Source organism: Falco biarmicus, chromosome 7, assembly GCF_023638135.1.
Source record: "Falco biarmicus isolate bFalBia1 chromosome 7, bFalBia1.pri, whole genome shotgun sequence".
Classification (NCBI taxonomy): Eukaryota; Metazoa; Chordata; class Aves; order Falconiformes; family Falconidae; genus Falco; species Falco biarmicus.
The window spans coordinates 65,981,085-66,001,029 of NC_079294.1; the positions used below are offsets into that span (position 1 = coordinate 65,981,085).

General features: G+C 40.1%; 1 protein-coding gene across 2 annotated transcripts in view; it reads right to left on the minus strand.

Annotated features, from left to right (window-relative positions):
- Positions 1–19,945, minus strand: part of IGF1R (insulin like growth factor 1 receptor) — a 195,473-nt gene that overhangs the window by 152,040 nt on the left and 23,488 nt on the right. For both annotated transcript variants that reach the window (XM_056345072.1, XM_056345071.1), the window contains exon 2: positions 10,345–10,890. In XM_056345072.1, the coding sequence (XP_056201047.1) occupies positions 10,345–10,890 (546 nt within the window). The remainder of the gene's footprint in view (positions 1–10,344; positions 10,891–19,945) is intronic.

The window sequence follows — 19,945 nt, forward strand, 5'->3', positions numbered from 1 at the left end:
GTATTTCACTTCTCTCCTAAAAAGATCATCTGCCACGTGCAGACAATTCTAATCATGTGAAAAAGCTTCCTAAGGGTAGAAAAGAATAAAATCTTTGCCCAGGAAGAATATGAATTTTTCAGTCTGTAAGATATATTAAATTACTTATATTCTCCTGTAAACCAATTGATCCTAAACCAGCCCTTGAATTTAAAAAACTCTACAGCTGGTTTGCTGGAAGGGGTATTTTTTTTCCCTGCCACCACTCTCTTCCTTTACTGGAGCAAGGTATTACTGATTATTTTACTTTCTGTTCCACAGAAGAGAAATGGATGCACACGAACAACTGCAGAGAGTAGAAGAGGAAGAGCGCTTGATCTCTGAATTAAGGATTTGCATACTGGGTTTTATCTTTAACACCCACTGCAGTATTTTATCCCAGACTCTCTGATCACAAAAGAAGAGCAGACAGTGACTCACTGCAATTTCAGTTCTGCATGTAGTGTTTCACGTGGACCAGTCAATTCTGATTCTGCCAAGCAGACTTCATTAAGCACTTAAAAGTAAACCATCTTCTCTAAGAGAGAATTCCTATTCATCTGCTGCCTTCATGAGAAAAGCTCCAGAGATGGAAGGGAATTTACTCAATGTTTCCCCTTTGTGTTGTAATGATTTAAGATTCAATTAATACTACATGGGGAGGCGCTAATTCTGAAACACCTGCCTTCGTGATAACCGGATTAAGACCTCCAAACTTGCTCCACTCCGAACAGCAACAGCCTGCCAAATGACAGCAGTTGTCAATATCAACCAACTGGAGGCTGGGTTTTCCGTTACATCCTAGACCACTTTTTAAAGAGGATTCCCTGCAAAACAGGAGGAGGAAAAAAAGAATTTCGTTAAAAAAAAAAAATAAAAACACACTTGACAGCTCTGAATTTGTTTAGCCAGAAGTCACAGCTCCTCCTCTGCACACTTTGAAGGCTGGAGACTGGCAAAGCTCCTATCAGATCCTTTCAAACCCCTCACAAGGAAGAGATAAAGCCAAATAAAGGGTAACGCCACCCACAGACACAGACCCACTCTCCTGCGCACTGGAGGGAACAGCCTGAAGACAGGTTTTGGGGCAGAAGGCTGGGCAGAGTGGGAGCAGCGGGGCTGAGCAGCTGGTTTCATTGTGAGAAAAACCAGGAGGTTGGGGTTTGGTGCACTGTTCTTCCTTCTCCACCCCCTCCCCTACAACACAGGGGTTTCTCTGGATGAGTTAGGGCAGCATGAAGCTTACCGCACGAACGCAAAGTGCCTCAAAATTAAGACCATGCTTGTCTGAAATGTAGAGAGAAATCTCTAGACCGCTGTGCCAGCCCAGCAATTAACACAGCAAAACACTTTCCCACCTTTTTAATGCCACAGAAGCTATTTCAACCACAGAACAAGGAGCAGGTTTTTGGGTTTGTGTTTTTGTTTTTGGTTTGGCTTTTTTTTTTTTTTTTAACCTTTACACCCCTTCACCACACTTGCATATTGTGACCTATTTGAACCACACTTAAAAGCTGGATCCAAGTGCTCAGTGATACATAACTTCCATTTTAGTGAAACAATCCATCTGCTCCATGTGACTCAGAGCCTGCTTTAAGAATGCAATACTGTTTAGGCCAACGGTTGCACCGCACAAAGTGTTTTGTTCACATGCATTCCTTTGGGATGACAGAGCCTATCCACGGCCTGTAACGGTTGGGGCCTGTGGTTTTTTTCCCCCTCATCCGCTGAATGCTGCAGTGACTAAGCTGACAAAAATTCCTAGCCAATTATAAACCCACTTAAAGAGACAGGCAGTCCCCCTGCAACCTTCTCTTGCCATCCTATACGGGAAGTTTCTATACATAGAAAAACATCTCCTCCTCCCAAGGCCTGCATTGATATAAAAGACTTCTCTCTGCGCGCTCAACACTTCAAACATGCTTCCTAAATGGCATCATTTCCCAAAACTATAACCTTCAATCATCCATATATATCCCTCACATATCAACCGGAAAAAAAAACCAAAATAGGAGAAACAGACCCTAGTAAAAACTTAAGAGAAGCCATTAATGGAGGGACGATGAGTGTGCTGGGAAGAGATGAGTCTCGGCAGCTATAGAGCACTGTTTATAAAGAAGAGAACGGCTAAGCGCCTATAAACCCAATAATGTTGCAACAAGGAAAAAACACATCAGGAAGGTCACACTGGTGTACAAAGTAGGAGTCTGATCCACCTAAGAGCATAAGCTGAACTTTAACTAGCAAAACAAGAACTTTTGAGTTGACTCTCAAATCCCGCTGAAGATGCAAATCAGCAACCAAATTCCAAAATACTCCAGCCTTCCCAAGAGGGATCCTCAAGTCATGTGCTCAATTCATCCTCGCCTGCACTGTCAAGGGCTATACAAATGCACTTAATAATTCACCAGGGCATCCAGAACTACACTTTGGGCAGGTAACTACAAGTTCACTTTGTCCAGCAAGAAACAGTAAACAAAAAAACCCAAAACACAGAGAATGGCATATGGTTTCCAGTTTTGAAAACTCAGGTTATGGGCACCTCAGACCCTTACTATTTTATGGTGGGCAAACTACTTGCTAAATCATTTTTCGCACTCGGCTGATAGCACATGCACATTCCATCCCAAATGCTGAAAACTTTGCTGGGGAGGGGGGGGAAGAGTCAGTCAACAGCAGAACAGGCTGAGCTCACCTTAGAAGAAAGAGGCAATTGAACAATCTGTATTAACATACTATTATCCAAGCATCTTCTTTATTACAAGTTAATTCTCAGAGCCATAAACAGTCTTGAGAAGGAAATCACACTATTAGTGGGAAGGAAGGCTAAACAAAGGCTGTTTCATCACTGTTTAACACTGAAAAACTTGTTTGCCACATGAAAACAATTTATTAAAATGCTTAAGGACAATTCATTCCTGCATTCATGGGTGTTTGGGGAAGGAAAAACAGGAAAATGGTGCCTACAAATCAAAATTTTTAGAGGGCATGGTTTCTATCCAGAGTTGAACCTCAATGTTACCTTTACGCCTTATGAAAAGTAGGCTGGCAAATTCAGTAAGTTTGCTCACATGCCTGTCCACCTCCAAGCCTCCTTCTGCCCATTTCAGCCAAATTCAATTGCAGGTAAGTCATCACAAAGGATGTATTTTCTACACAATCCGTGGAAGTGGACAGCTGGGTGGAGGACAGCTCTCTTTAGGGCCCCAAAAAGATAAAAGACTACAGCTCAAGTTCACCCCTCGTTAGACATGCATACAAACATTAACTGTCAAAACAGAAATCTCCAGAAAAGCTAAGTCCTTGCATGGATAAGAGCCACAGACAGAACTGCAGAAAATACTAAGCCACGCTGAGTTTGCCTTGTCCCTGCGACATTTGCAAGAACACAGCAAAAACACAGCTTTCTGCTGGTTTTACACTTGACATTTCCCTGACATTTTCCCTATAATGCTACTAGCTATTCCCAGCTCTCAGTTGTTTTGCAAATTCATCATAAAAATAAAGTCTTACATTACATGTAATTAACTATCCAATACAACTGTCTATTCCATTAACAAACATTTGTCTAATATGTATCAATGGGCCCTGGAAGTCCACATTAAGCAGGTTAATCAAAGATTCAGTTCACGTTCAGATGCATATTTAATTTCATAGATTTAAAATGGTACTGCTGCATAGGAAGGTAAAGCAAAAAATAATAAAAAATAATTCTCTAAACTTATCCTCAGTCTCCTGTAGGATGAAAGCAAGTTGCTAAGAACAGTAGATTTCAAGTAAAACCAAAAGCATTCTGGTTCCAATCCCACCTAGCACAAGATTATCAGACTTGAGAAACATCACTAAGTACCTTTAGAACGGTACTGAGGTTTTTAAGCTCTTTTTTGTTCGTTTGGAATAAACAAGTAACATCTTAGAAACCCTCACTGAATATGACTGTAGACATCATTTACCTATCTCCCTTTGCTCCACAGCCTCAGGCCCACTGAGCTAGGAAGCCCGTTCCCTTTTCCCATGAGCCCCCATATAATGAAAGGTTAGACCAGGACTTCTTTTCAAGCACTACACATTAAAAGACTGAACACTGTATGCGTGACAATCTAGTGATGCTTTTGTATCTTCTTCTAAGAAGGACTGGCATTGTTTGTCTTCCCCACCCTTTACCACAGAGCATCAGAGAAACTGAACTGAGAAATTAACATACATGCAACCCATAAAACCAAGGAATGGCTGTTTCCTGTAAGTGATCTCCAATTATATTTTTATAGTTGTTTTTCTGACAGTGAAGCAGTTGCTTGGCATGAGATAATTCAAGCAAGTCCATATTGTAGTAGCAATAAAGATTACTCAGGATTTCAAAGTTTCATGAGGCAAAAATCTGAAGCCATGGAATGACAGGCACAGTATGGATCCAGAAGGTCTTTCTGTCCGGCCAGGTTTCAACCACAGCACACTCTTGTTCAATTAGAAGTATATGGTGCGTTTACATAAAGCACAAAAAATTGCCTCTGCTTCCTAGCTCCAGCAAGTTTGTTGTGGGATTAACTTTAGCACCGCTGATCTTCATTTTTCCTAAATCAGTACGGTGTCTATGCAAAGCAGATTTAATACTACTCAGAATAAATGGGCATATACATTTAACCACAGTGACTACCACTTACAAGGTACTGCATTCCACTGAAATCATGGCAACATTTACTGTATCATTCTGCAGCACATTGACTACCCCTCCACATTATCAGAAACAATACAAAAAGAAATAAATTTCTCCAACAGCATAGACAGTCACTACAGTATGTCTACACATCACCTGGTGAACATAAACACACCTCTGGACTGACAAAGCAAGTCAAAGGAAGTGTGAAATACAATGTAGAACACTAACTTTTTTTTATTCTTTATTCCAGAAAGTGGGGAAAAGGTCTAAGGTTTTTAAGGCTTTTTAAAAGTTGGGGTTTTTTTAACCTACAGCAAAGTGTCATTGATGGACCTAGTTAATTACATCAAGTCTTTCAATACTGGAAAACAAAATTCTGAAATGTGAAGTAATCTCAAAAACACCACACATCTTTGTGCCAAAAGGAACTAGGAAGCCAAGGTGAGTATTCAACATTAGCACCTAATTTTTGGTGACTAGGGCAGGCTGCAAGATTCAAGATATTCTACCCAGGTTATGGCATTGTGCACCAGAACAAAGAAAAATGGCAAGTATATATTTGTTTAATTTTAGTCCTTTTCTCAGAATATAAACCACTGCTACAGTAATTAACTGCAGATTGGCCTCAACTGCTCTGCGGCCATTCCAGCTTACTAATTAAACATGCACTCACAGCCATAATAAAAATTCTGGGAAACCTCTGGGCTGAAGAGCAGGTTTTGCAGGAGGGGAGCAAAAGTCAGGCAAAAAACTTCATTCAGAACAAAAACACTAACAAATTTTTTTAACATGCTCCAGATTTTTCTAACTCAGTGACACCAGTCACTGTGTTAGTGCCTCTTACAAGTATTTTTTTCAACCCTTCTTGTTTATTCCTTTCAGCAGATATTTATTTGCTAGAGAGTTTGCTTACCAACCAAATGGACAAACAACCTGTCCATTTCAAAGTAAGTTCAGGTTTATATGGTACTTTTATTTTTTAACACAACAGAGGTAGGATTGGCAATACACATACTAGCTTTGCTTAACATTATACCACATCAAATTCATTTGCTAGAAGAGTAAAACTTTTAAAGCATCTTGGCCTCTGCTGATATATAAAATTTCTACTACGTTTCAGAGTTTAAAAAAAAAAACAACCACCAACACAGAAAACCTTAAATGAAGCAAACAGAAAAAAGCATGCTGATGTAAGTAAAAGCACAATAAGTGTAATCTGATTCAGTACCTCCGGCTCCCAACTTTTTCCTCTCTCTGCATGTCTACACAGTTTGTGCAATTTCTGAAGGACTGGAGAATGTAGTGAATACTGCTCAGAGAGGGAAAAACAAGGAGAGAAGTGGGGGGAAAAATTCCAAAACATGGTTTTCACCGCTACTCTGCTGAAATCAACAGGGAGCAGATTCCCAGATGGCGTACACTGGTAAGTAATGCACAAGTCAATGAAGCTATGTCAAATGACACCACTCAACTGCATTATCTTTTGAGCTCCGTGTAAACAAACAGGAGCAGATTCTGAATATTTGTGAGAATACATCATGTTACTGTCTCCATATGTTTAAACATTTTAGTAGAAGTTACATATGGACCACTCTTCCCACTCACTGTCATTCTCTCCCTCCCATTCCTCATTCCCCACATAGACCATATCTTTTCAGGCCACTGTCAAACCAATTCAAAAAGGAATAAGGATACATTTTCATTAAAAACATTTTGTGCTTAGCTGCCATCTGCTTCTTTATCAGCCTCCAAATCCTCACATGTCTTTTCCATGGTCCTCAGTTTCACACATTCAGAAGCTGAAAGTTTTCTTCTGTTGTTACTGCAAAGCACAGTCTATGGGAGCTATTGTTTTTCACATCAAATTTGCCTCTTTCAAAACAAGTTTTTAATGCTTATGACCCTAACCCATGTTCTCTCTACAATGCCAATTTAAACCCACATTCTTTTATGCCAGTGGCAAATCTAATCTTGGAGATCCCTCATGCACTTCAGATACTCACCTCCACTGTTTTTATGGGAAGCACGGTTATTTCACCCCTTTTGTGTGGCACTGTAACTTGCTCTGGACCGAGACTTCCAAACTGCACTCTTAGCTTCAACTGCAGCTTCTGTGCCAGAGGACATTACCCCTTATAGCGAGTATTAACACTCTGCCCTCCCGGTAACCAGACCCCTAGTCTTTCTTTTATCCAAGTAGGAAAGGAAGGGTTTCTGCTAATACCTGACAGAGAGCATCTCTAATTTAACTGGGGGGTGGATGGAGAGCAGAAGTATAATTAGGATGAAGTTAAAAAGAAAGAAAAAACCCCCACCCATACACTACATATACATGGATCACTGCTAGTTTTGCTATTATTCCCACATAAACACTTGGATTAGTTCATTTCTCATGGCCCCAGCAAAGGCAAAAGTGTCTTATGAAGGGTTAGCTGGACTTGTCTGAAAAACAGCACAAGGGTTAGGGTAGACAAGGGATCCTGCAGGCAGGCTTTCAAGGTTTTAATTTACATTTGATTTCTGCAGGCTTACAAAGGCCTAGTGACTAAGGCAGCAGACCTCAAAAATTAATCATCAGCAAAAGGAATACAGAAAACAATGAAAGTTTTCTTTCCAGTAGATCAATGGACAGGCAAAGCAAGCATGTCAGAGACTAGCCTTTCAATAGGTACAGCAGGAACCGTTTTTCTGTGTGATGAACCATCACATCAATCGCTGAGCAAGATGCAGGCAGCTTCTATAAACATGTCCAGCAGTCACAACTGCCAGGAGGGGGGGGGGGGGGAAAAAAAAAAAAAAAAAAAAAAAAAAGGAGAAAAAAAACCCAAACAAAACACAACACAAAAGGCCATAATCTTATTTGTATGTCTGGACACTCAGGTTTTATCTTTTCCAACTCCACCTGTGCCCCAAAGCACAACCACTGATGCCAACAACTTCAGTACTCTCCTTCTATCTTGGAAGATTCTTCCAGGTGGCCCCGCAACCCCAGTGAAGTACAGCTGGCATTTGATAAGGCAAAAGAAAAGTAGGTGCAAGTCAGAGAGATGATAGCACGCCAAACCCAACACAGGATGCCACAGCTCCAGTGTGCAAACTAGTAAGGCTGCTGCCTTGGGGCACTTAAAGGTAAAGGAATGAATACTACGCAGAAACCAGGGCAAGAAACTGGCAGAAAAGCTGCTGACGCTTGATGCTGATCCTTAAAAAAATAAAATAAGTTACAGCTTCTTTGTAGCTTGTTCTGCTATAGAAATGTCAATGGATTATTCTGTCAAACGCAGCATATCCTTCCCTCTCTCCTCCCTCCACCCTCAACATTGTTCCTGCACAAGTTATATTGAAGGAAGCACAGGGTTCTTCCTTTGTTTGTGAGCAAGAAAAAGAAGGAAAAAAACAACTTCCACTCAACAGCAAAACTAAACAGAAGCCAGACTACTTAAAGTACTAAGTGTTCCCACACAACATTTACCCACCAACTTCAGATCTTTCAGCGTAAAACCTAAACAAGGACAAAAGAGATTTAATATACACTCCTCCACACATCCAGAGCGAAGAAAACTAAAAAGGCATAAAGGAACCCTGAGTGATAGACAGCATTTTCAGTTTAACATTACTGGGACACACAAGGAGAATGTCAGGGTTAAATTAAATAGTACACTAGGAAAATATTCCCTGGGAAATAACATAGGTGTCATCTCTCTACTGGTATGAAAATGCTGACTGAAACACTCAATAACTTAACAGTCCTTGCTCCTATTCTTTTTCATGTCTTGTGTCATTTTGTACTGCAAGAGCCCTCTCCAGATCAGGAAGGAGTTCATTGCCAAAGCGTCCAAGAAATGTTGCAGGAGAGACAAAAAGCTTCCTTTTGAACAACCGCACGTTTATACCTCCCTTGTGTTTCTTCAGAACAGGAGTACTTCTGGGTTTTGTGTTTGTTTTCTTTTTTTTAGATGAATGGCTGGCAAATTTAAAGTCTTCTTCCTTGAAGTCAATGGCTTATCACAGCAAACAGATTAAATAGGTCCAATTTGCTCACCCTTTTAATTGATTAGAACTTGATCATTTCTATACACACTCTGCATCCTGAAATACTCTAAACCTTCGTTGTTTTTCCACAGTGTAACGCTCTTAAACCTTTCAAGGCTCTTTTCCAATACCTTTCTTCTTCACAATCGCCCACGAAAGGAAGATGAAAGCATATAGGAAAAGAAAAACACTATCTACACCCCTGCCTTAAACATGCTGCCACCACAGTATAACTGATCTCATTTTACTTAAAAAATCTCTTCTCATGTTCATTTGGGATCCAAATTATTTTAACACTCCCCTAGAAGTCAACAAGCTTTTCTGCACATTATTTTTGCCTACTCCAAATAGCCAAAGCACACAACAGAAAACAAGTAAGTTGTTACAGGTCATTAAATACACTCTAGTTACATCCATTCAAACTACTGAAGGCAATGAGGTTGCACAGGAATCACATCGGTCACCCTCTGTAGACAATGGAGTTACACTCTTTTAAATCACAAAGTCTCCCAGTAACAGGCTGAGGAGTCTTCTTTTCTTTGTTTAAAAACAAACTTTATTTCCTATTAAAAGTATCTGCAAAAGCACAGCCCCACAAATGCCTTTATTCAGAGGTATTTTTGGCATGTGTTGACTAAAACTGCTCGACAGGGTGCTTCAATTTCAGTTCTAATTAAACATGAGGGCTTCACGTGTCCCTAAATGAAGGTAACCTGAACATAGCCCTGGTCCTGTTTTCTCTCACACCGTGGTGTTTCCTACCATTATAGCAGTTTTGGTCAAGACTGCATGCAGAATTTAGGGACTGTTCCTCCCAGTGATGAGTGCTTGTAATTAAGCCCTACTGATACTGCAGGGCTCAGCTTTCGTAAAGTTACAGGATGAACTCAAAAAGCCTGCCATATAATCATGTTATTTGAGTAAACTATGTATTTGTTTATTTTTAAAAAGTGAGAAGAGATCAGGTTTTGCTTTTGCTAATACTTACTATCAGAAAGACATAAACCCTGTCATGCCAGGTAAGAACAAAACAGGCAAGGATAATTTCACTGAGTCAAGATATCCATTGACTCTCTGACACTACAGATTGTAACGTAAAAATTGACTTCAGTAAAAAAGTTCTTACATACACAATTTACCATAACAGGAATTTCTGAAGGTGCATGCCAAGGGAAGGAAAGAAAAAAGTCAAAGTCTGGTTAACAGCTTCAGTACAGCAATGACTGGCACACACATAATGTCACTTCAGCAAGGAGGAGACAGCATTCAACAGCCACCTCCTGCCAAAGTCCTCAAGGAAGGTAAAACTGGTTCCAGCTTTGCTATAATGGGTTTAGTTTTACACTTCCTTTGCATCTTTTCCATAGGGAAGTAACCCAGAAAGTTTTGGGGGTTTTGTTTTGGTGGTGGGTTTGGTTGTTGTTGTGGTTTTTTGTGTGTTTTTTTTTTTAATGAAGTGAGATGATCCTATACTGGTTAAGAGGGAATCTATTTGTGGGGTAACTGGATACCTCATTACGTGGACTACATACAACTACAATAGAAGTTTAAGTTGCTAAAGAATTTAAAATAATCAGAAAATTAAACCTTTACTTCAGCAAGAGGTGACAAAAACACACTATCTACTCAAATCTTACTTTTCTGGCAGTGGTTCGTGGTCCAGCAGCGGTAGTTGTACTCATTGTTAATAGATGTCTTCTCACACAATGGCTTCTCTTCCATCGTGCCTGGGCACAAGTCCCCACATTCCTTGGGAGGTTTATTCCCAACGATGTAGTTATTGGACACTGCATCTAGGATGAGAGACCAGTCCACTGTGGAGAGGTAACACAGGTCAGAGTTCTTCTCAATCCGTATGGCCCCGCGGGTTATGTTCCTCAAGTTGTGAAGCCCAATCTCTTTAAGATTTGTCATTTCAAAGATAACCAAGGCATAATTGTAGAAGAGGTTCCTCCCACGAATGACTGTGAGGTTGGGGAAGAGATCACTGAGGCTTTCCAAGCCTGCCACACGGAACAGCAGCAAATAGTCAGTTATGACAGTGAGCTTTGGGAAGCGGAAGTTGCGGTAATCCTCTGCTTTAGAGATGAGCAGAATTTGAAGGAAACCCTCAATTACCGTACAGTTCTCCAGGCGTTTCAGCTCATGGATATCATTGCGAATGTCAACATTTGGCCCGCAAACTGAAAAATGTAAAAGGAGAAAGAAAAGTTAGTAAATGAGGCCATTGAAAGCTTATGAAATTGGAATGCAAGTAGGTTATTCTGATGGCCATAATTTTTTTTTTAACTTCTTAATGAGGATGCAATGTTAAAATAGGAATTGAGTACTTGATTTACACCTACGTTGAATATTCATCTCATTTAACCTATCACTATAAACACTACCAGGACCAGCGCAGAGATGTAAGCTATCTATATTCTGCAACAGACGGAGAAATGTTTTATTGTTGCTGTTGAAAAGAGCTGCATTAGACTGAAGAACGTAAAGATAAAAGATAAACCTAATGCATTTGCACACCCTGCTTCAAGTAACATCATGACATGTATGACCACACCAGGGGTTCAGCCACGTGACTTCAAACAAGTTCGGCAGCAGAGTGATCCACTGCTCGTTACACTACTAATATCCCCCCACTCCCTCTAAGATACACGCACATAAAGGGGAACACTTTCCGGAAAATAACAACATATTTCTCAAATCAGTCTTTCTTCCCAAGGTCACAAGCCAAACTAGCCCTAATTCTTGAATGCTAGTCTCGCAATAGATTAGCAACAACACAAAATGCATAGAAAGCTGGTCAGCACTTCACACACTGTGACTGGGAAGAAAAGGAAGTGCTTGGACTTGTAGCTAATGCACAAAATTCCAGTTTGCATGTTCCAGGGAACCAAGTTTCGCTGATTTTGACACCAAGACTAAAAAAAAAAAACTTCTTGAGTTCTAAGAAACACAGGATACATTTATTTACAAGAACATACAGCATCATAGTGAGGAATTTCCCTTGTAAGCAGCAGACTGAACTCAATGCACTCAAGAAAAGAATGACCAAAAGGATTATTCCCTAATAAATCTGTGTATTAGGTTTTTCATACTAGACATATACACAAAATAAAAATTTTAAAGGAGCTGGAAGAAAAGTGTACTAATAATGTAATAATAAGACACATAAAATGCATTTTAATGTAAAACAAAGTACTACGGAATGTAGAAAGCTGTTGTACTTGGAAAACCTCAGAACCGGTCTTCTGTGGAAAACATGGAAAAAAGATTCCCTGGAATAGACAGTAAGTTGCTTGTAAGCAAAAACAGTAAAATGCCCATTTAAGCAACCCAAAACTTAAATAAACCCCAAGCAATTCAATTTTGTGGAAAGGTTCTCTTTTTATGCATGCTAGGCTTAATTATTTTAACAACGTCTTTTCCTCAGACAAGGAAAAGGTCTAAACAAACACTGGAGCCAAAAAACTTAAATTCTAACCCAGACAAATTGTCCAGAGATTCAGAAATTGCACTGACACCACCAAGCAGCTCTTCCATCCCACAACACTTATCTAAGGCTAATAACTTAAGCTAACAAAGGATCCAGAACATGAGCATGCTAAAACCACAGCAACTCCAATGCCCGACAAGGACTTAAAGACTTTTAAGTCTTTAAAAGACTAAAGGACTTTGTTGTTAGAGGGACAACGTAAAAAAACAACAGGCGAGATCTTTGTTAAGAAACAGATGTTTTCCACACAAACTATTACCTAATCTTCCTTCTGTGAAGTTCCAAGCTGAAAGCAGAGCCTAAATGTGACTTGCTGAACTAGAAGCAGCTATGTGCAAGAAAGTTCATTCCCTAAAGCTTTAAAAAAAAAAAAAAAAAAAAAAAAAGTAAAATACACACCACCAAAACTAACATACCAACAGTAACACATGGCCATCACGACAGGAAAATCCCCATTTTAGTATATACTGACTACAGAACAACTGTGTATTACTGCCTGGAGTACGTGTCAAGGCTAACTTCAGGAAAACATTAGAAAAGGTGAATGGGTTGGCATTACCCAGCTTTAAAAGCCAGATGGGAGAGAGGAAACGGTAAAAGAACTCCAAGGTAGCAGGATCTGGTAAGAGACACACTGGCTGCATGCAGCCGACGTGTGGGCTTCTCTCCTGACTCTGCAGGAAAGAGAACCTCAACTCAGATCAAATTCCTTTAGTAAGCTGGCACCCATGTCTTGCTTTCAGCTTCTGAAATTTTCTTCTAGAGCAACCATCCCTCCATCCACCCTCAAGGGGCTGTGTCCTCTGCCCAAAGCACAGCCCAACAATAAAACGAGTATATTTACACTTCGACATTCAACTTTTAAAAAGACAAGTTACAACACACAGTCTTTTTCCAATTAAACTGTTTTGGTTTCTGTCTCTACCTGCTGGTAGGACAAGGTGAACAGTATGGTTCTTGTTATGGCAAAGCAAAAGTAGCAAAATTTATTTTACTGCCATAAAACTTTAGAAAGCCTAACTGCTCCAAGCCCTTTATTTTGTTAAAGAAATAAAATTTGCACTTGTGCTGACATTTTGTAGGCAAGGTTCCAGAGTGATGGGTTTAAAAACAGCTGAGTTACAATACCCTAAAGAACAATTTGTAAGAGAAATGGCAGCAACCGTTAACTAAAGCATTATATATCTGTTCATGCATCTCTTCTGAGGCTGGGCTTTAAAAGTCATATTGCTTTTAGCTTTATGTTTGTTTCAGCTTGAAAGTTACTTAATTTTACATGTTTAATGCTTTTATAAATCAGTGAGATTTCTAGAACTTTATGGCGAAAGTATGCACTCACTTGCCTCAATTATGAAACATCATCCCCTTAATATGGAAAAGGATAAAGTCCAGTGGGCTCCAATATTAGAAATTGATTACAGATGAGCATGCTGTTGACATTTTTTATTTAAGAACTTATTAATTCATCTACTGAGTTATGCTTTGCAGAACTTCACACATATAATGAGAACTGCAGAGACTCAAACATGAAATAGGGCAAGCACCTTGGTCCATACTAACATTTGGAAAAAACAGTTCCAATTAAAGTAGATGTTTTGTTTGGGTGGGTGGTTGGGGTTTTTTAAAATAATTTTCTTTAAAGTTCATATCGTTCACAGAAGTTAACTGCACCACAATGCATCATCTTCTTCTCACGTTTTTCTTGCTGCCCAGAAAAGGATTATATGAAAAACAAATTAATCAGAGCTCAAAGTCAACTACAGTTTCCATTTGGCTGTGCTATGTTTTCTTTGGATCCCATTTTAGAGAAAGCATATATGGACTTACAATATAAACTGGTCTGTCAGACACAATAAAGTGCACATAAAATGCTCTTTGGAGCATTTATATTCCATTTAACAGTTTCTGATATTCAACCTTATAGGGCTTTTTTAATGTGACTAGTGCAACTCACCTCTGTTTCATGTTCAATTCAGAACTGGAAAATAACTAGTATGTATTTATTTTGGTAACAGAAAATAAAATGCAACATCTGTTTATTAACCTGTCCAGTACTTTTGGGTAGTTTATAAACACCCAGGATAATTATCAGTAGTCTGACTCATGCTGTGGTCATTCAGCTGCTTACAGATTTCCAAGCATTTCCTTCAACTGCCTATCATTTCTCAGATTTATTGTAAACTAAGCACCTTATTCTCAGCAAGAAATTAGTTCTTTAAAGAAATACGTATTTATTTGTTTAACAGGTAACTCCCCAACACAGTAAAATACTGAAAAGCAGCAATGCGTTCTCTACCTAGATGAACACAAATGCCTCCCTGGAAGTAGCACTTCAGTCCAGAAGTCCTAAGCTTCACCTACTATCCAACAAGAAGCCCACCTGTGCTTTTTTTTTTTTTTTTTTTTTTTTCTGAGAGCATCCCATGGGCAAGCTGCAGGGCACAGAAACTTCCAAAGATAACAGAAAAACACACTCCACGCTACAGTCTTCCTGAGGACCTACAGCACATTCCTAGTCAGAAGACAGATCCAAGCCTGATCATGTAACTGAGACAGGGTCAATGAACTACCAGGAAAAATGATTGCACGTAACAGGTTCATACGATGAGAGTAATTAATGCGACCTGCAGCCTATTCCTTGCTCTGGCAGAATCTCCTGGCAAGTCTCCTTTCTAAGTGCTGCTCCAGGCTGTGGCACCAAGGAGCAGCACAGAGGCTGTGAACGAACACACACGCTGCACAGCACACAGTGAGTTCACACTACTGAGCGCACACAGATGCGCAGATTAATGCAAAGCTGCGTGTGACGCTAAGAACTCAGAGTACAGTGATCCAGTAGTTTCTCCTCACCCTTAAGTATGATTTGCTAATGCTCACTTTGACAATTACAAACATTTTGACCTGGAGAAGAACCTTGCCACCTTGAGAAACACCTGCCATTTAATCATCATCTATCATCAAATCATCATTTTCTCCATGCAGCAAGTCTTTATTCTTTTTATATATCCACTAGTTATTTCAAGTCACTAGCTATTCCTAAAAGGACTTGCCTGTTGCCCTTCAGTGTTTCACAGGAACCATTCTTTTTACAAAATGGCATGCTACAAAACACAAATCAGCAGAAAGTCTGCTGTTCAACATTCAGCCTCTAATATAACTTATGCACAGCTGTAATTCATAGCAGCTAATTTGTTATCTGTACCAAGGTGTTAAAGAGGGTAGGACTGACAATTCACACATTCACTGTTTTTAATAACTGAAATAATTTCCTACAAGAAATCATTTAATCATGGTGTAGTTCTTGCTTCCAAATTTTGTATTCCTCCCAATGACTCCATTTAGAAGTTCTAAAGGAACACAACTGTTCAAGTTTTGCTTGAAAAAATACACACCTGCACATTTTAAGCCTTGCCTTTGACACTTTTGCAGGGGGGTGTGGGGTGTAGTGTTAAAGGGCTGTACTGCACTGGGTGGTCTCAGTATCCTCTCAACTAGCCAAAGGTTAAAGACAGAGCAACCATCACTATCTGGCTCTCCCAACAGCAAAAAGTCTTGGACAAAAGCAACACTCTTTGAGTCATCAAGTCAACCCAGCACAACCCTTTCGCAAGTTTAAGGCCTTTTCAACCTGAGTCTGCTCCAGCTGGGTCAGGCTTTCCCCAGCAACAGAGACCTGTTCAGCCTGTGCAGTCATTTACATTTCTGAAACGACAATCAGCATAGACTGCTTGCCGCCAACATGTAAGTAGCAATCTTGAAATCGGCTCCCATTCACCTTTCTCCTGGTTTGTATACTCACCAACTGCTACTGAAGTTACTATTTCCCTTAATTTCCCCTCTTCTCACTTCCCTCTGGTGAAAATTGCTTCCTTTACTTCAGAGGAGAGATGCAATGTTTATCTTAAATGAGGAGCCTGGACACCTTCCACTTTTCCATTTAAAAAAAAAAAAGTTATCCCCTTACACCAGTTGCTGAAAGTAGGCGCAGAAATTGTTCTAATTCCACGTCGTCTTCCCGGCCAGGGGTCAAAACACCCATTCTGAGGACAAAGTCTGTGATCCACAAGGTTCAAAAGGGTTCTTTTAAGGGAGGGCATGAGATTGCTCATCCTCTCATCAACTTTCACCCTGAAATTCTGCACAGTGGTAACATGTACAGTATGTTACCACCAGCGCTGGATGATTTCCTACACAAAGAAGGAACTACAAGGCTTAATACAAAACACAATTGTGGCTAGTTCTACTTTTAGAGTAGCTTGCTCACACTACCACCACCACAAGAAAAACCTCACTTGGCCAGTAATGGCTTTCTCTGAGCACACTCCAGTGAGAGGTCTGCTTTCCCAGACAGCTACTGCTAGCTACTCTCTGGTCAGCCAAGAGCTGCTGTTACTGAACACAGCAACGCTGCTCTCTCCCAAACTCCTCTAATGACAGAGGCTTGACAACATCACCCTACAGCAATGTCAGCTCAGAGCTGTGGGTCTTACTGGGAGACCAGCACATCTTCTAAACACCGTTGTTGATTATTCCCAACAAAGCCACTCACTTTTCATCATGTGTTTTTTAGTTTTTATCTATGGCAGGTCCTTATACATAAGAAGGGTCCAAAGCAGCTCCTGAGTGGGGCTGAAGTCCAGCAGCCCTCATCCCAGATCCACAGCATGCAACACCCTTTGTGAAGCAAGCATCCCCAGAGTTACCATCCCTCTCTAATAATGATAAAGAGCAGGTTTATTGCATTGGGTGGATTTAGATCTGCATAATGTATAATGGCCTGCATATTGACATGTTTACTATATATACTGGATCAACTCAATAGAAGGGCTGTCTGGCACACTGGAAAAAACCCAATGGCTCAAAAACCCCCAAATCCTTGCAGATGCTTGAAGGTTAAAGAACAACATTGGCTGATGACAGCATCCTAGTCTCCGTGTTATCTGAAAAACTGGTTTGAATCGAATTAGGAAAAAGGAACTAAACATATGATAAAACCCATCAGCAGACTTAAAAGGAACCTCTTTTCTACACAACTGCAGCTGCTCAGAAGAAAAGCAGAAGGACACATCAGTGGCCAGAGAGAGAATAGTCTGAAAATGTTACTCCTATACAGATTATAAACAGCGAAAAGTAAAACTTGACCTTAACCTCTCTCTTCATTCTTACTGCTAAGTATTATGCTCGTTTGAAAAAAAACATCAGGACTGTCATACAGCCCTGAAGAAGAAAAGTCTTTAAGCATTCTTATTCAGTCATCAGTGAACAGGGAGGTACTGCAGTCCATGGCCTGGTCTTAAGCCTAATTTGCTCCTGCAGTTTCACTCCAAGACTTGGAAGGCAGAGGTAGAAAGACTGAGAAGGAACAGATTAGCAACCACAATTTCCCTTCAAGCCTGTGAAAAATTTCAGAATAGTTGCACCATCTGCAGACACAGGGAAAAAAAATTACTACAGAAGTCTAAGGATTCTTTAATTGCATACTATGCAAAGAAGAAATTAAATGTGGAGTTCACAGAAATCAGTGGTTGGAGAGATTGCTTATGACACTTTACATTAACACAGGATTCCACCACCCACTGAGCTCTTGGTTTTGCCTTCGTAGTGACACTATGAATGAAATATATATTTTAGTGTCTTTAATGTACTTACACAACCTCCCACAAAATTTCTGTACTATCTAAGCTCACCTATCCTGCATGCGTCACATCAATCACTAGATCTCTTCCCAGGGAAGCCAGCTTCTGTATTACCTCTTGGGATGTCAGAACCAGTAACAAGGAGAGAACTAAATCTACACCCCACAAGCCAAGCTGTCTCCCTAACCACTGAACTACTACTCATCATCAAACATACTACATAAACCTCATTACATTTACCAAGATTTCATGATGTTACACCTCTCTGCTGGGGGTATAAAAGATAACAGGCACCCCACAATCCAGAGAACACCAAACATTTTCACTTTTGCTAAGCAAGCTGATTTTCAACTTCTGTGTTCCTAGCACAACGCTGCCATCTTTGGCTTGCAAAACATGGAAGGGAATACTCAAACCCAAACAAAAAAAACCCTTCCATTTAAATGTAAGTCTTGAGAACATTCTTGTTTATACATCTAAGGCCCAGGAAGAGGGCTTGGGGTTTTTCTTCATTTAATTAGAAGTTAAACTTTGGAGGAGAAAGCCAGACCACTATGATCTTCTAAACACTCAAGGGACTGGAGATTATATTACAAAGTAGCTTGTCATTTCTGAGAAATACAGTCTATTATCATTAACGTACCTTGTGTCACTCATCAATCCAAACAACCTTTTACCAAACTATTCTCTCCCAGATTTGGAAAGAAAAAGTGGTGTCACAAGAGGCCAACCAAATCTCGTGCAAATACCTCAAAAAGCGACCAGATTCCCTTTCTCCACAGATGTTCTCGTTCTCTCCCATAGCCATTAGGAAAATACACACATCCTATTTTAACTTTCTCTTCTACCGCTCACTAACTATATATTCCAGATCCAAGAGCCACTGTGTTACCAGGCTGACCAGAACAAAACATTCACAAAAATAACATACAGAAGGACCGCGACCCACATCACAAACTCAAAACTGTCTCTGCCTTTTTGCTCTTGCAATTTCAGCTGTCATTGGCTAAAGATATCTCTGGCATTGCTGCTTTCCATGAACTTCCTCTAACTTCCCCATAAGTTTACATTAAAAAAATTTCAGAATAAATCACATTTCTGTCCCTCATCTCACTTGCTTTCTCTCTGCCAACATTTTACTTTGAATGTCAACAGGAACAGCAGCTTAGCAAAAATGGAGCCAACAAAATGAACTGCATCCCTTTAATAATATTGATTGATGCCTTCTCTGCACAGCTCACCAGAGCAAGTGGGTCTAGATTTAGCCTAGCTCACGTGAAAGCATCCTCATGACAAAGTCATCCCCAAATTAATCCTCCCTCACCAAGACTGCACTGACCCAGCTTCAAGGGTTCCTCTGAAGCCACATCTGTTACCTACTACTACTGAAATAGCATAACATGAGTGGCTCAGTTGGCATGAATTTGTTTGTCCTCGTGGGTACACAGGGCAAAAATGGAGGAATGTATTATAGAGCTAATAAAATCCATGTGGCTGAGCTTGCATGATCACTCCAGAAACCCTGGCTACCTAACCAAGTAAAAGTAGCACTAAATTTTTAACCCTGATCTGTATGGACAAAGCCTGCAAGATTCTCTGCCGCTCAACCGAAGAACAAGGAAAAGAGACAAAAAGCTAACAGAAAGATCAAACCTACAGTAAATTCCTCACCCATTAATGCCCAGTATACATCAGACATTGAAAGCCACTGTTTGAACATTACGGTTGCAGCTGGATGCTCCAATCTCTGGCAAGATGCTCCTGTGTATTTACAAGGAAGGGAAAGCTGTTTGAAGCACCAGCTGAATGCAATGCCAAAGTAATTCCACCAACTACACTGCAACACTTCAGAGCCACAGTATGGTCAAGTTTGCCAGCCTGCAAGAAAATTACTGAAGTCAAATGAAAAAAACCTGCAGAAGAAAGCAAGTAATGTCTAAATCACTGAAGATGAGCCCCATCCTCACAGGAGGGCAGATTTCAAACCTCTGCATTCTTTCTCATCCTGCATTATCACTTTTCTGATAGCGTCACAAATTAAGAGCATGCCGTTCTATACAAAATACGTAACATAGAAGTGAGTAGGTGGCGTGTTATGATCAATAACAT